This window comes from Artemia franciscana, chromosome 11 (assembly GCF_032884065.1).
Source record: "Artemia franciscana chromosome 11, ASM3288406v1, whole genome shotgun sequence".
NCBI lineage: Eukaryota > Metazoa > Arthropoda > Branchiopoda > Anostraca > Artemiidae > Artemia > Artemia franciscana.
The window spans coordinates 27,361,024-27,378,481 of NC_088873.1; the positions used below are offsets into that span (position 1 = coordinate 27,361,024).

The following is a 17,458-nucleotide window of genomic DNA, read 5'->3' on the forward strand; positions in this document are numbered from 1 at the left end:
ACTTGTTAGCTAGGCTGGATTTTATTGTATAGGCAATAAGTAAATTGATGTATGCAAGGTATCCAGAACTTTACTCTGTAATGGTAGAATATATACCAGTATTAATTTGGGGAAAATGGCTGCTTTTTTCCTCTTGATATGATTAAGTGGAATTGGTTGTTTTCTGTCTTGTTATTCTGGCCTTAAAAGACCTGCCATTTCTTCAGAAAAAAATAGCCCGTGCTCAAATGTACTTTGTTGTGAATTGCTGAAATGATGTTACAGAATAGATACTGATGGTTATGTAGACTGCATATAGAATTCACTGATACCGTTCTACCACTAAAAAATTCACGTAAATGAGAATTTTAGACGCTTCACCAAATTCAGTGTTTCCCCTTTTTTTCCTCTTGAAGTGAATTTTCTTTTCTTTTCTATAGTTGATCTTTTTCGAATGTTCAGTTATATATCAATGTTTCTTTTTTTACAACGTTATTTTTTTTCGAATTTGTTTCTAACTCTTTTTTCTTATCTTGCAATTTCTCAAATTTAACCATAAAACAGTTTTATTGGGATTGGTCCACTCCTTAGAAGGGGCCATCAGGCTTTTCATGTATATTATCTGCTTAGGGCTTATTATACTAATCAGTGTTGGAGTTCTGGGCCTACACAACAATTCTTTTGAAATATAAAAGCCACTGCCTTAACCATTTCTGTTACAATCAAATAAATAAATTACTAAGTGCCTATTAATCTATTTTCCCATAAATATTAATTCATTCTCCATCAGTACAAAATCTGCTCAGGAGATTTTGAGCTTAGAACAGGTATGTTGGAAAATTTGACATGATTGTATTTTCCAGAAAGCACGCTGACTGTAGTTCTTTTTGAGTTTCAAATGAGCATTAGTAAATTCTGGGTGAATTTTGAGTTTAAAAAGATTTAAAGTTCTAATGACTAAAGTGGAAGCAGTTGCTGTCTTTATAAAATTTTATTGATTATTTAGAGATGAAGCTTCAAAATACAGAACTATTCTAGAAGGCTCATCTTTGAGACGTTTATACTCCAAGACCGCAAAAATAGATGGCGTAAAGCGTAGTGACAACAAAGATTACAAATGGAATGTTAAAAATTTTATGACATGTTGTTTTTCTTTTGGTAGTATATGACCAGAGCCCAAAGCAATAGCTAATAATCAATGATCCCTTCCAGTAAAAAATAAAAAAGAAGACAATAAATAGAAGTTCTCGGAAAGTTATCTTGCTGCATTTATAATACTAGCCTTGAACCTATACAATAAATGTATTATCAAAGTTTCAAGAAAAGGCAAGTGTGAGGTCTAAAGAATTTTAGATGTTCTGAATACCTCCTAAGATACTCAGTCCCTTTTAAAACTCACTTTTACATTTCTGAAAAATTTTATATATTGTTGGTTATTGAGAAAACCTAAACTTCTACCTGTAATGCTGGGCATATTTCAAATATAAGCATTATAATTCTATTGCAGTCGAGCGTTTAGCTCTGATATTTTAAGCCAAGTAAATGATAGTCGTCATTATTTCGAACCCTAATTTTTGGGCCAAAAAAAAAGATACGAACCCAGAAGAGTAAATGCGAATGTTTGTGGCTTATCCATTTTTCAGAATTGTTTTTATGATTTTATTATTTTCCTTCTAGAGTGAACTTTGCGACATCGAACCACACGCTTTGTCTGACTCCGGAATAATAAGCCGCTTTTTTCAACTAATTACTTTATCGATTGGTGTGATAAGGACGTGGGCTGAGCGTATACCTGGATTTTTAGACCTCTGTCAAGAAGACCAAGAATTACTCTTTCAATCGGCTTGTCTGGAACTCTTTGTCCTTAGACTCGCATACAGGTAAGGACTATGGAATAGCTTTATTTCATACTTACCCCTCGACAGACCTAATACCGTCTGTCAAGGAAAATGTCAAATAAAAAATATTACCACACAAACTTAAATTTTAAAAAATATGACATTTCCTAGTGAATACAAAAGCTTCTTGGTTACAAAAATCCCTGTGAATGATAGTTGTGCTTTCAGTAAAGAACAACAAATCAAGCTCTACAATTAACCGGGTAATTTTTTGGGGAGCGAAAACCCAGTGACAATATAGGGTACTTTCTTTCTGGTTTAGTCTTGGACGCCATTTCTGAAAAGCTAAGAAGACAGGAGACATATTTGCTATGTCCTAAAACTGTTCCATTCGAGTTAAAACTGCCAGTTATCAAGTGGATCGTGGGTGCTTTCTGAATCTTTTTCCTTGTGGCACAGGAGGGGTAGGGGTGTATGGCTTAAGACCAGGTTGCTTTTTTCATTAAAGTGTTACAGTGATTTTAACGTCAGGGATGATCTTGGTGTCCTAATCACCACTTTTCCCCTTTAGTATAGCACAATCAATCCTTGGGACACATTGCAGGGATCTGAACCCTACCAACAATTATATCTGAACGAACTGGAACTTTAAATCCTTTATTAAGAGAAAGCTTTTATTTGGGTAGGCCACAATTTTCACAAAAAAAAAACAAAAAAACAATACACAATTTATAACTACAGATTTATTTACAATAAAACTCTGATAATAAGTCACTCAGTTGGAGAGTCCAAACAGTTTATTCAAATCGATATGTCATGTCATGCCTACAAATTAGACGAGAATTCAAGTTGAGTTGTTTTAATGCATTATCGTATGATGAACAGTTTTGTCCAAGGATAAGTTTCACAGCTCTTTTTTGTGCCATCTCAAATCTGTCTTATTTAATTACCACTAAGTGATTTAGGCCTACTAAGTGAACTAACTTGTAAAAAAACAAATCAGTTTAGAGCAAATTTTTATTTAGTACAAATCAATTTAGTCCAAATTATTATTGCATAATTTTATGTGGTACTTTTTCATTCTAGAACAAAAGTGTCGGACGAAAGACTTATTTTCTGCAATGGGATTTCAGTTACTCGTCAAGAGGCAATTCGGGCTTTCGGTGATTGGCTTCCAAGTATTCTTGAATTCTCGAGAAATTTGCGCACCTTAGATGTTGACATATCAGCAGTATCTTGCTTAGCAGCCCTTGCTCTGGTCACAGGTTAGTTCTCTTTTGTTTTAGGGAGTCATGGAAATTTTTCTTTAGAGTTCTCTTTTTTTTTTAGGGAGCCATGCAGATTTTTCAAAGAGATATTTCATTCCGGTATCTAAAACATTTTTAAATTCGAGTATACAGTAAAAAATATGTCAGCACGGAAATCGAACTGGTTTTGTTGGGGGTTGTAGTGCAAAGAGCACTGTGTGTAATGTATTATAGTTATTGTAGTCCAATAAAGCAAAATATATATTTTTGAGATTTCATCCAGTTAATACTTAAATTAGTAAGATTAATGAACTATTACAGCAATTTTCAATTTGCAAAAGAGGTTTCATTTTGCTGTTCAATTACTTTTCTTTGAAAAAAATGGATCGAGCTTGTAGAATAAATTTAGATATCTAAGCATATTGTTCAGTGTTTGACTGTTAGATGACAGTACATCTTTTATGATTAAAGCGTAAATGGGACGTTAATCTCATACACTGGGATGTTCATCAATTTAAAGTATAAGCTGAGGTGGTGCACTCATTTTTTATCGTATTTGTTTCAAATAGATTTGTTTCTTTCAAACAAAGCTAACAAAAATTAACTTCTTCTGGGAATTTTTGCTTTTCAGGAAATATGAGATATATATTCATAAGACTTTTTATATTAGTCTTCTCGTGAAATAAGATTTTTCGTTAGCATATCCTGAAGATTTATTAAGTGCAATATTGCTATGAAGTCGTATGAGCTTCACTGTTTGAAAACTAATGGTAAACTAATTGAGAGGCCTTAAGTCAAATACATTGACCAAATTCGCTCTGGCAAAAGCTGAAGTTGCATTCTTGATTTTGACTGTTTGATGTTATAAATAGATATTGTCTGTATAATGGATGTTAAACCAGTTACGCCACAAACAGTAAAGTGCACATTATAAATCCTCGAATTGTCATTATAAATGGCCTCTAATAAGAAAGACTCTCTCCTCTCTCTCGAGCTCGATCTCGAGCGAGCTTCTCGCTCTCCGCTCATCGCGCCTCTCTCCGCACTCCTCCCTCTCTCTCTCTCTCTCTCTCTCTCTCTCTCTCCTCTCCTCTCTCTCTCTCCTCCTCTCTCTCTCTCCTCTCTCTCTCTCTCTCTCTCTCTCTCTCTCTCTCTCTCTCTCTCTCTCTCCTCTCTCTCTCTCTCTCTCTCTCTCTCTCTCTCTCTCTCTCTCTCTCTCTCTCTCTCTCTCTCTCTCTCTCTCTCTCTCTCTCTCTCTCTCTCTCTCTCTCTCTCTCTCTCTCTTCTCTCTCTCTCTCTCTTCTCTCTCTCTCTCTCTCTCTCTCTCTCTCTCTCTCTCTCTCTCTCTCTCTCTCTCTCTCTCTATCTATCTATCTATCTATCTATCTATCTATCTATCTATCTATCTATCTCTCTAACTCTCTATCTATCTATCTATCTCTCTATCTCAAGAGTTTTGTAGAGATAAACACAATAAAAAAAAACAGGACTTGGAGTTCAGAGGAGGCTACTTTGGGCTTAAATCGGCAGCTGATTTTTACTGTCCATCATGTTCATTTGCGTTCACTCATTCTCTTTTTAATTCTTCTTCTTCTTCTTCCGCTTTTTTGTCTTTGTAATCTTATTCTCTTTTTAACCACATGAGGCAGTTTTCTCGTCTTCATGATTTCGTTTGACATTTAATTCGTCAAATATTGTCAGCTATGCGTACTGTGTGATATACAATCATCGCTCATGAATGAAACATTTCCATTTAGTAATGATAATTTTGAAAACCCAAAGCAAAACACCCTGTGCAAATTTTTCCTTGTTAAGAGCACCAATTGATAGTAATCTATTCTATTGTAAAGCCAGGCAAATAATCTGGTTCATGGGTCATAAGGCTATAGGAAAGTTTTACAGTTCGGGAAGCTTCTTCTCTTGTAACTTTATCCAAGTCGACAGTTATGTGAACAGCTTGACCAATGTCTGAAAGGCAATCAATTCATTCCCTGTTTTATGAATGGAGGGTAGGTATGACGGAACAGGATGAGAGGGAGTCAATGGAGAGAAAATGGTAAAAGCATAGAATAATAGACACCATGGTTAACAATACCAACAAGATCTTTACACATCCTTGCATACTAAGCTTTACTTTCACAAGGGTAAAAATGTAGATTTTATTTTTATCTACAAGCAGTATTATTTTCTAGGATAATAATAATAAAATATCAAGAATAATAAAACATATAAGGGGAATAACATGTATATAAGGGGATATATATATAAGGGGAATAACAAAATATGTTTTAACAGTTTTACAAGTTCGGGAAAAGAGTCCTAGCATCTTCAAAACTTTAGAAAATTGGAATAAAAAGCGTGTCAATGCAAGGGCTGTAGCCAAAAAATCACCAGCTCCATATAATTCCAATCTTTAACACAAAAGGAAATTGTATTTTTGCAGTGGTAGCATTTACTGTTCCTTTTTTTTATTTTATTTCGCTAGCATTAGTGAATGCTAGATGATCGTATCAATGAAAGCTGTCAGTTATTTGTCCATTATAGAAGACAGAGAAGAATTTGTAAAATCCACAATAATTTATCCAATTCATAATCAAATTACTATTCTTAAGAATATGGAATTGAGTGTCATGAATGGTAGGCTGAAGGGGAACCTCTTTCTTCTTGTTTCGGGCAAATTTCTCTCATTTTCAGTTTTAAGCACTGTCCTTACTTTTATTTGAAAAAAAACTTGTCTAAACAAAAATTAATCAATGGAATGTGGCGACGTTTGGCGGACGGAATTTTAGAAATATTACCTTCACATCCAGATTTCGAAATACAATGTTTTGTGTATTTTATCCTGATTTTAGCTACAGATACATGACGCTGAAGACGCCAGGGACTGTATTCTATTTTTGCTAGAAAACAAAATCGTAATTTACAGCCCAAAAACTTTAACGTTAAAGTCGTTTTTTTGTTTTTTTTTAGAGCGTCATGGCTTGCGAGAACCTGCCCGAGTTGAACAGCTTCAAACACGAATCATTGGGTCCTTAAGAGATCATGCCACGTATAATCCTGAAGCTCAGAAAAAGTCTAATTATTTTTCAAGACTTCTTGGAAAACTACCAGAGCTACGGAGTCTATCTGTCCAGGGACTTCAGCGAATTTTCTATCTCAAACTTGAAGAAATTGTGCCAACTCCACCACTTCTTGAGAATATGTTTGCATCGAGTTTGCCTTTTTAACCACTTTCAATGATCAATCACACTTTTGAGACAATTAATATTATAAGTTCTTTACTTTTGACTCTAATAGTTTTTTTGCTTTTTCTTTAAAAGCTGTTCGCTTCCACTTACTGTTATAAAGTTTTACGCAGAAATAACAGGAGTGATTATGTTTTTTATCGCATTTTCAGATGAGTGACGTGTGTAATTAAAGAATAGAGAGTACACTCTGTAAGAATGGATTCAACCCCATCTACATACAATTACCACTAGCGGAAAACGCACCAATGAGTCGTTTCTTGGCGGAATTGTACCATCTCTATGATGTCGCTTTAAGCGCCAATTTTGTATTAAATAGGGGACTTGGTGGAAATGCTGGTTTTTAGATTTTCTATCTCGGGCATGTGTAAAATTTCCTATGTTTATATGTAGTATATTAATCCTCACTTTTGACAGTAGCATTTCGTTCAAAACAATCCCCGGTTATAACTGATTTGTATATTTTAGCAAAGTATTTAAGATATGAAGTTTCTGTACTTAGGATTTTTTTTCCCGTGATATATACAAGCGTAGCTGTCATGTAAATATGTAAATAAGCATAGTTACTTTGTTTTTTCAAGTATGTGATTCTAGTAGAACTACGTGATTCTAGTACTTCTGGTCAGTAAGTTTTGTGATTTGTGTATTTAGTATTTTGGCTTGGTGAATCAATAGAAACTTCTGACAAATGTTTAAAGTTTCTCCAAATTTTACTGCCATTATTGTTATTTATTATTAATACTATTGCTCTTTTTACTACGGCCACCGTTTTGTTATTATAATTGTCTTGAACGGGAATGAAATTAGAAGAGATTCTATTCTTGTCTTTAACATTCGTCTTATCATAGAAAAGCAAAAAAAAAATCGTTTCTGAACGGAAATTTATATTAAAATGGCAGCGGAACATGAATAAAATAAACTAAATTAGGTTTGGATTTTATTCAATATCTGCCAATATATAATTTTTCGAAAATTCAAATCGGGGCTATGTAGGACTTTGCAATTGTTTATTAATAAAAGCGCATATTTGAGAGCAAAATTCTTAGAGATGGGTTTAAACTCAATTAGGTCTTTATGCTCTGTGATGTAACAAGATATATTTTTTTACATGAATTTACCGGCATCTTGTATGCTTAAAAATGTTTGTACTTCTGTACTCAGTTTCTTTTTCTCTCTATTTTAAAATAGAAATAATTTAAATTTGACTTGGAAGATTTTTAAAATTTTCCAGTCGTATTCCTTTATTTCCACGTCTTTACAGTGCAGTTTGTAATTTAGTTTAAAATTTTTATTCTACCATAAATAAAACCATAAAAATTTACACTTTTGAATACTGGATGCTTGTACCTGTAGATTGCGCGTTCAGAATTAACATTTTTCATTCGCCGTAAGTGCTTAAATTAAAAAATTAAATTAAAAAAAAAATTAAATTAAAAAATTATTATTCTTTTTTTTAAGAGATACTGATAGTGAATTTTTTTCCAGTCTCGCAGCACAAGCGAAGTCGATGAGTGATAGAAATACAACTTGAGTTTAGAGACTGGACTCTTCCATTCTTGAAATTTCTGAGATTATGCCTTTCTGATACTTGTAGACAAAATTAAAACAGTGCTTACAGTTTACAGTATCCTTTTTGTAATTTTTCAAGTTGAAGATCATTCAACTTTCTAGCATAAAATCTATGATTAGCCAATCAGAGTAAAAACTTTAAGCATAGTTGTGTTTATTAAAGCTTTTCAAACCGACTTCTTGCCATTTCAGTTTTCGCTCAGTAATACAACTGTGCATAAAACACAAGGTAACACACATATCATTCATAATTCTCGAGCAAAAATCTCGCTTAGACAAGTATACTTGAAACACAAACTTTATAACACCCTAATCGCATTTATCATGGTTAACCGGATTTTTCTTTTTAATTATCTTTATACTTTTCTACGTAGTTGATATATTACTCAATTATATACATCATTGAGTTTATACTCTACTATATTTGAAATTTAGTATGCTGTCTTTCATATAGTTTGGTGTGAAAATATTATATTGTCATAACTGGAAATCAATTAAAATATTCTCTGTAATGATGTGTAAATTAGAGTTTGCATAATGTTTTATGGGCTGTAACTGTCTCTTGACGTAAGTAGTTCGACTAGTGACACCAGACAGGGGTGTCACTTTACTGAAATCTTTAGGGGGCTTGAAAATTGAACTTTTCCTCTTAACAAAACGTTTGGTGCTACAAAGGATAATAAAACAATTAGAAATGTCTTACTTGATGCTTCTGGTAAATATAGCTTTGATGGAGCAAGTTGCCCAGTCCAGGTTTTACGGGGCTATCTTCCTGTGTTTGCTTATCATGTTGCCCCCATAACCTAATAAAGAACAAACCCTAACCCATAGTAACCAAAAATTCAAAAACTTGTTTTCAAAATAACTGTTGAGTGAGGCTGACAATTAGAAGTTGTTTCAGGAATCATAACTATTATTTCGATTAATCTTCATGATAAAACTTGGGTGCGAAAATATGCTTGTTTTTGTTTCAAAAAATTGCGTGGAACTCCCGAAAAATGGTGCCGTATCGAAATAAAAACTGCACTATTGGAGTTATCATAGTCGAAAACTCTATTAAGGAGAATTAAAGTCCCCACCCCCATCTTGATCAAAAACGAAAATCACTTTTTCACATGGGATGCAGTGATGTGTCTCCTTTTTTCTTCTTTTCTTCGTCACCGCTACTGGGGTGCTAAAACACCATAGAGTGGTATTTAATGGCGCATTTGAAAGAAAATTTCTATATCTAGTGCCTTTTGTAATTAACAATAGATTATATTAGAATGAAATGCAATTTTTGATAAAAACTGCATGTTTATGTACAAGATAGTCCAACACACCTATATTTCGACAAAATAATATAACACATGTATCTTTCGAAAGTTGCTTCTTTTGGGTATGTGGTCATTTTGGAACAACTCCGCTGACTAATTCCCTGTGGTTCGCTCTTTACTATTCAACCGGTAAGCTTCACAAAACAGCTAATGCATTGGAATGGAAAGACTGTTTGTAATTTCCACCGTAAATCAAGTGACGGAGCTGGGACTCCCCTTAAAAATGTGTGATTTGGTTGGGTAACACTTTTTCATTAATCGAATCTTCATTGGCCAGTTTATATGGGTTTGATGGAAGAAAGAATATATATCTGTATAAGTTCAAAAATTCTTTCTGAATAGGTAAGGTCTGATAGAAGCTACTAGATTTAGACTTCTGTTTTGCAAACAAATGCAAAAGCCTACGAGGACTAGAAAATTTATTTAAGAATCTAGCAAGCTTTCGATTTGTAACGGTTCTTCTCTTTTAGTATTCGCCGTGTCCCTTTTCTATCCCAAGCTAGTTTATGTTATTTTTTCAAGTAAATTAACAATTTAGACATAAAACAAGACAGCAGCGAAGGATGGCCGGGTTTTTCTTGGTCATAGCGTCCCAGTTACTGAACCTTTACTTTAACCAGTTACCGAAAGGGTCATCATATTTTAGTTTTGTGTTTTGTTTTAAGGTTTTTTTTTATATTTTTATCAATTTGTTCTGCACTGAGGACGGTCTTGACGGAAATATTTGCATAATTTTATTGACAGTTTATTGTCCTCGTTCTTCTTTTCTTTGCGATTTTGTGTTTAGTTGTCTTTGAGTAATTCTAGTTAAATAAGATGTACCATTTCCAGCGGCGTCAATTCACGAAAATTTAGAGGGGGTAGAATGTTCTTTCAAAAACTTGGAGGGGGGCTCAACATTTTCTAACGAAAACCCCTAAAAAATATTTTTTTTAATGGGAATATCCAAAAATAAGGCATTTTCCGAAACCTAGGTGACGATTTACTTATGGAATAAAAAAAAGATTATCAGTATTCAAGCAACGAAAATGCGTAGTGAGCATTCATAATATAGTATAACTCGTGCAAAACTTTGTTTTATCAAATCTATATGGTACTTCAAGGAATTTCCATCAAGTAGAATACCTATAAATCTGCTATGAAAATCTTGTGATAAACTCGTAGAACTATTTTGACAGATAATAGATGGATAATCGATAACATTTTTGACAAGATACTGTCCACCGAACCATGCTAGTACCCTGTTACACATGTTCACAATATTTAAAAGAACTTTCAACTTAATTCTTCCAGAAGTTTCAAGAGTGCTATTATCGGCAAAAGTATTTACTGAACGCGAGTCGTATTTTGGTAGGAAAAGACAAATTATTATCATCTAATTATTAGGATAAAAAAGACGTCAAAATATTGTTGGTTTTTAACTGGAGGGTTTTAAATATTGTTTGCCTTTTTAACTGCGAAAACGGGGTCAGAAATATACATAAAAATAAAATTGACCCTGATAAACAATATAACCAACTTCTTAAGCTAACGGAGAAGTATATCAATAAGGATCATTTTTCCAGACAAATAAAACTTAAACAACGGATATGTTCGAATCTTGTGATTCACTATAGTCACCTGATCAAGACATTAACTTGATCAAACAAGCGATATGGTCTGCATAATCAGATATTGAGGCGACCGCTGAAATCGTGACTTGGTGTGTAATAGTAACAAAATCCAAGCGAAATACAGAGCATGGCAGTTCAAGTGGGTCTACTTCGATCAGTGAAGTTGTAGAAAATCTAATCTCTTGACCCAAATTTGAGGTCAAGAATTTATTTTCATAATTGATAATGCATTGTATATCTTAGCTAAATGCGTTGGAACGTAGCATATAGTGACTGTGTATTTAGAATGCTTGTTGAATAAAAACCTATTATATCAGAAGATATCTTGAAAGGAAGACCAAATATTATTGGTGCTTACCATGAAGATTGTGAAGAAACCTTAGGCGATGAGCTGCTGGACTTTGGTGAGCTTCCTCTAACTCGTGTGTCTTCTGCTATCAGAACTAATACTCTAGCGTCGCCTTAAGTAAAGGGCCATATAGCTTGCAAGTATTATTTATCCCTTCGTTTTTTCACCTGGCTATTTTGCAGGGAATGGGCCACTTTGCTATGCAAACTAATTAGATCAGTGTAGCGCAGGTGCCGATCGCATGATCCTCTGTCTTTGCCCAGGCGTGCTATGCGTCGCTGGGTTACCTAGATTCTCCTAGATACCCATTTGAATATAGTTGAATTTGCTAGTCTTACAGGGGCACGCCATTGACCCTTGTTTTAATCCAAACAACAGGTGTCTAGAACCAGCAACCGTTCACTCGTGAATTGAGCATGCTAACCATTAGACCAGGAAGACTGAAGCTGAAGGGATGACGGGATGATGTTGTCGCCACAGTTGGGTTTGAAGTATATCTTTAGAACTCGCGTTTATAAGGAAACTCCCATTGCCACCAGGGTCTGACGATTAACAGAATAGTTAAAAGTTCCAATAAATTTGTCTCTGGGGATAACAGTGAATTAGGAAAATTGCCAATAATTTACAGATAAGTTTTATAATGGAAAAAAGGGAACATGTTTGATCCTGGGTGTTCGACTAGCTTGAAACGTACGGGATCGTTACTTTTTTTTAAGGGGATATGACATTTTTATTGGGAAAGGAGGGGGTTTAGGAGATACATAAATATATGAAAATTGTTTCCTGAAAATTTGTTGGGCCTGAAAATTGTTTCCTTGATCAGTTTGAAACTTACAGCCGTAAGTCCTGGGGCTAAGTGGAACCTAATGTGAGGAAAAGCGTGTTGAGCCAAAACAAACTATTTTTTTTTTTTTTTTTTTTTAGTGCTGATTTAGAAACAGCAGATAGCTTTTACCGTTTGGCTTTAAAGTTGCGTTTAGACGGGGACAAAAGATCCTTATTTAAAGCGCCAAATTTTCCAAAAAATAAGGACGTGACGTGACAAATTTTCCAAAAATATTGATTTGTGACATTAGAAAATAGGCGCAATATTTTTCTGTCTTCCTTTTAGTCAAATATCAGACATAGGATATAGCGTTTTATAGGATTCATAGAACAGACATAGGATTCAGCTGTGACTTGTCCTTTAAATTTGCTCCAGGTTTGCTTTGCTTAAGTGAAAGCTAACGGGTGATTCCCGGCATGGGCACTCATGCCTAGGGGGGGGGGCAGTCCCCTCGGCTGAATGACGCTACATTATATTTTTATATTTTTGTTTTGAGATTTTTATTATGCAGCATTGGAAATGCCGATTAGACCAGGTAAGCCCACCCTTTAATGCAGCCTGTGAACACCCATGATTGCCGATACCAGTGCTTCCACTATCTAAAAATTTTGGGAGCATCCCCAAAATTTGTAGATTTATCATAAAGAAAAAATTGTTCCCCGAGGTTCTATGGAGAGTGATCGCATCTCCCTTTACATTCCCGAAAATCAAACTTCTTCCTCGAAGTAAACATTCCACAAGTACCTGCGAAACCCTTTGCAGTTTTGTAACGATTTTCTTTAATTAATCTTGGTCTAATTAACCGAAAAAAAAAAACAATTAACGGGACAACGAACAAACATCCTTACACATTTTTGTTATCACTTCAACCACTTCTGGCATCCAAAAGTCAGCTAAAATAAAGGTTAGACAGATAAACAGAGAACTTTTGAATGAGACTACAGTGAAAACTCCGGATTCAAAAGGAAAGGCAAGCAAACAATAAATGGCGTGAGCAGGCTTACCATGGGTAGCACGAAAGTACTACTTTTGGTTGGAAGTAGTACTTTTTGTACATTTTCTGTGAAAGTAGTGCTTTTTTAATACCATTTTGTGAAAGAAATGCTTCTTTGTCCAAAAATAGCACTTTTCTAATGCTTTTTCAAATCAACTCTAGAACTAGCTTGTGGGGTCGTCAATTTTTTGTTTCATTTTGCTTCCGCGATTAGCAACTTTAGAATCGAGCAGTCTACAATGACTGTTGACCTGGCAGGAATTTCGAAAGTAGCCTACTTCTAAATGTGATGTGACCAACTAGGTAAATATTTTCAAACAATTGAGTTAATGGCACATCTTGAAGCATAATTGAAAACTTTACGAAAGGCAGATAGCTGCGGCAAAAGAACATTGCCTTGCATTTAATATCAAGTTGTGCTAAAAAAAAAAAAAAAAAAAAAAAAAAAAAAAAAAAAAAAAAGTTTGACCGCGCATCGCTGCAAACTGCTCTGTCCGTTTTTTCTATAATCTCTCGTTTTCGCAAATTCAGGGACTATTCAGAAAGATGAACCTCGAGGTCTTAAAAAAGAGTAGGGCTATCACTGTTTAAGAAAGAGCTGTGCGTAGAAAAATTGCAGGTCTAGTGACGAATCTCAAGGATGGTGTTGGGGATCCTGCTTTTACTGATCTTTCCAAGTTCATGAAGGACGTTATGTATTTTCCTATCAGTAGTACTAAAACTGAGCCTGAATTTTCGATATAAAGATAATCTAGACACCACTTTGAAATAAATTACCGCCAGAAACGATTTCTGATATTAAGCTAATTCTAATACGGTTAGAATGTTCCTGTAGATCTTACTTGTGCTTTTACTTGCGGCGGGAAGCAAGTATTTCCACCTTGTCCAGTATAAAGGATCTTCAAGACCTGTTTGGACCATGTCGTGCGGTCTGCTGGCAGCTGCTTTGCAAATGGGAGACTTTAAATTGTCCCTGTGACCGAACTTTCTGAATCCCCCAATAGGTTCATGGTATGACTTACAAGTTTCATCATCTTTTTCGCTGTCCTCCTTGGCGTCTTTTCCATCAGCTAAGTGGCTCAGCTAGAACAATTTGGCGAGGGAAGTACTCTGCTGGCCTCCGTAAGACATGGCCCAACCACTTCAGTCGACGCTACTTGATCGTGATGGCAACGTGTCTCTTGATACCAAACGTTCGTTGTATACCCACATTTGATATACAAACATTCAGATTTAACCTGAAGATGCTACGCAGACAGGTATGCTCAAACACCTTTAGTGCATTTTAATGTAGAAGCTTCACTGACCAAGTTTCACATCCATAAAGAAGGATTGTTAGAGCCACAACCAGGTAGACTCGAACTTTAGTTCTTATACTAATTTCAAGCCAGTTCCACAACGATTTTCTAAGGGAAGCAAAGATTGTCTGTGATTTCTGCAATCGTTGTTGAATATCAGAATCAGAAGATCCATCAGAATAAAGCTGGGAGCCAAGGTATGTGAAGCTGTCGACTTTATCCAACTCTACTTGATTTACAGTTAACAAAATAGGATCAGTGTGATGTATTGCCATAAATTTTGTCTTCCCTGTACTGACTTTCAAGCCAATGCCCTCTGCCCAAATAACTAATAGTTTGAGCTTTCTCATGGCCCGAGAAGATTCCGACATCGCCAAAATATTCAAGGTCTCCAAGTGAAAGGTTCTGTCCAATAGAGAAAATTCTGAATTTTCAAGCACCCAATCAATGCAGTAGTTGGAGACAGGATGCAGCCTTGTTTTGCTCCAAACTCAACCGGATATTCTTCAGTCTTTTCTCCGTAAACTCGAAATTGGCTCACGGAACCCTTGTAGTATGCTTTAAGCAGTTCGACGAATTTCAGGGGTATTCCATCATTTCCTAAATTTTTCCAAAGTTTTTGATGAGTGAGTGCCTAATTCCCTAAGTCATAAAAGTCCAAATGTTTTGAACTAGTTGAAATGTTCTTAACTGGTTTTAATTTGTACTGTTACAGGTTTTCTGAATTCTTCTACAAGCGGGGATCCCCCTCATTCGAATAGGTTTAACTGGTTCCAGTTGATCTCTGAAATTATTGATGTTTGGAACATTCCCTCCGTGCCGACAATAATGCAAAAAGTTAAATGCTTGGTTTCCAGGGAAACCCAGCCTCCTTTCACATGCGTTTCACTGGTTTATTTTTAGCTAGATCATGTTTTGCGAGTATTTTTACAAGCAGGGATCCCCCCCCCCCTTTCAATTGTGTATAACTGATTCTAATTTGCTACTGAACTTATCAGTTATTAAACTTGTATATTTTTGTTGCAAAGCACAGTAAAAAATGTTATTAACCACTATTTTGTGAGCTATGGGGGGAGCAGCCTCATTTGTTGAGTCAAGAATATACATTATCGATTAAAAGACACATTTTTTAATCATCAACAAGCAACAAAGAGAGATAAAACTCCACAAAAAAAAACCTCAAACGAGACTGCTGCCAGTAGAGAGAAAAGACATGAAAGACAAAAATAATACGGATATTTCGCCTGTATCTAAACTAGGCGTCCTCACCACAATATAAGAAGAAAAAAACTAAACTAAAACAAATAAAACCACCACCAATAGTAATAAATATAATTGTTGCTACTGATCCGCGTAGGGAAAAGAAGCTATTAGAGTTACTCTAATACAACTCTTTTTGGTCTAGTAGGGAATCTCGTCCCCTGGTGATTGTGTAAAATCTTAATTACCTTATTGACATTTGGTTCATTTTTCAAAAGACAATCGTAAATTGGGCCAATATTTAATTTCCTCGTGTCTCTATTTATTGAAAAATTAGCAAACATGTTTTTTTCTAATTTCTATAGCTTCTCTCGCCGACTGAGAAAAACTCCTATCATTAGAAATAGCTGTAGCGTCATCAAATTGTGAAAAATGTTCAGGGTGAAAGAATGTATGTTCAGCCAGAGCCAAAACGAAAGTTTCAGGAGGCTTTCTTAATTGTAGGTTTTTTTTATTGAGTTGCGATGTTCAACGAATTTTTTAGTAACTTATTAGTGAGTTCTACCAATATAAAACTTTCCCCAAGAACAAAGAATTTTATATACCACACTTACTAAATCTCCCCGGGTTAAATGCTTCCCAGAATTAAGGAAACTACCTAATGGTCTCATTAATTGGAAACAAGCATCAATGTTATGTTAACGCAAAATTCGTCTAAGGATCTCCCCCATAAAAAGTACATAAGGCAAAGAAATAAAACTTTTCGGCATATTTAATTCTGTACACTGTGAAACTCCAATAGCCCTAGTATTATGTTTAATGCGTCAATTTTTTATTATTTTATCAATGAATTTAATCAGGCAACTATTACAAAATAAAATATCCTTCAAAAATCACAATCGAGAATCTAAAAACTCCTGAGAACAAATTCTGAAAGCTCTATCCACCAGTGCAGTCACAACCCCTCGTTCCAACGTCATAATGACTTCAGTCTCCAAACTAGCCATCGTCACATCTTGTATCAAATCAAAATACGTTTGTAATTTAATCCTTAATATATCTTCGGACTTTTTCACATTACAATTCGAATACATGGAAACCACTTTAAAACTATAGAGGTTTGAATTCTCCTCCAATGCGAAATTTTTCAACTTATTAGTAAGATCAGTGGAATTTTTTAAATATGATTTTTGTGTTTCTAAGAGTAGAAGCACTGCCACCAACAAACACTTTTATAATTTTGCCACAGATGACGAGAAAGTTGATACAATAGGGCGTAGAGGGGCTCCCGTCTTATGAATTTTGGTTAGACAATAGATCTTGGGTGCGGAACAACCTCTTGGATAAAATTTATTATAGAATTGTGGGGTAATGTTTTTATTTTTCAGTGACTCCAATTCCTTTCTTATCGACTTGACATATTTATCCGAAGGATCAAAATCCAGTTTTTTGTAAGTAGTGATATCAGAAATAATTGTATTCATTTTACGGTCATAATCATCAGTGTCCATAATTAGAATAGTTACCTTTGTCTGCCCTAGTGATAGTAAGGACCTTATCCTTTTTTCAAATCAGAAAATATTTTAATGTCATTTTTAGTGATATCATTTTCATTTTTTTTTTTTCATGTTAGAAGTGTTTAGTTTCCTTACGATTTCGGCTCTAAGCTCTTGAGGAGCCTCGACTTTATCAATATAAGCCATAATTCCCGACTCTAACTTAGAAATTATTTTTGAATAAGAAATTGGTGTTGGAAAACAGAATCTAAAACCCTTCGACAAAACTGCTTCTTGTTGACTACTAAGAGGTTTAGACGACAAACTCTTAGTGGCAGGACCCAGACAAAAACGAGGATAAAAAGTGTCCGAATTCTGTAACTTTTCAAACAAAAGTCTATTGAACTTGTCGACCAAAGGAATCTTTGAAAATTGAAAATCATGGTGAAAAGATCTAAAGGCCATTTCCTTAATTCTCAGAAAAATGT

At 34.8% G+C, this 17,458-nt stretch overlaps 1 protein-coding gene across 1 annotated transcript in view; it reads left to right on the forward strand.

Moving 5' to 3' along the window:
* LOC136033033 (probable nuclear hormone receptor HR38) overlaps positions 1-7,710 on the forward strand; it is a 28,338-nt gene extending 20,628 nt beyond the window's left edge. Inside the window, exons 6-8 of the mRNA XM_065713593.1 lie at positions 1,657-1,859; positions 2,904-3,082; positions 6,035-7,710. Coding sequence (XP_065569665.1) covers positions 1,657-1,859; positions 2,904-3,082; positions 6,035-6,291 — 639 coding nt within the window. The 3' untranslated portion in view covers positions 6,292-7,710. The remainder of the gene's footprint in view (positions 1-1,656; positions 1,860-2,903; positions 3,083-6,034) is intronic.
* The last annotated feature ends 9,748 nt before the right edge of the window (positions 7,711-17,458 follow it).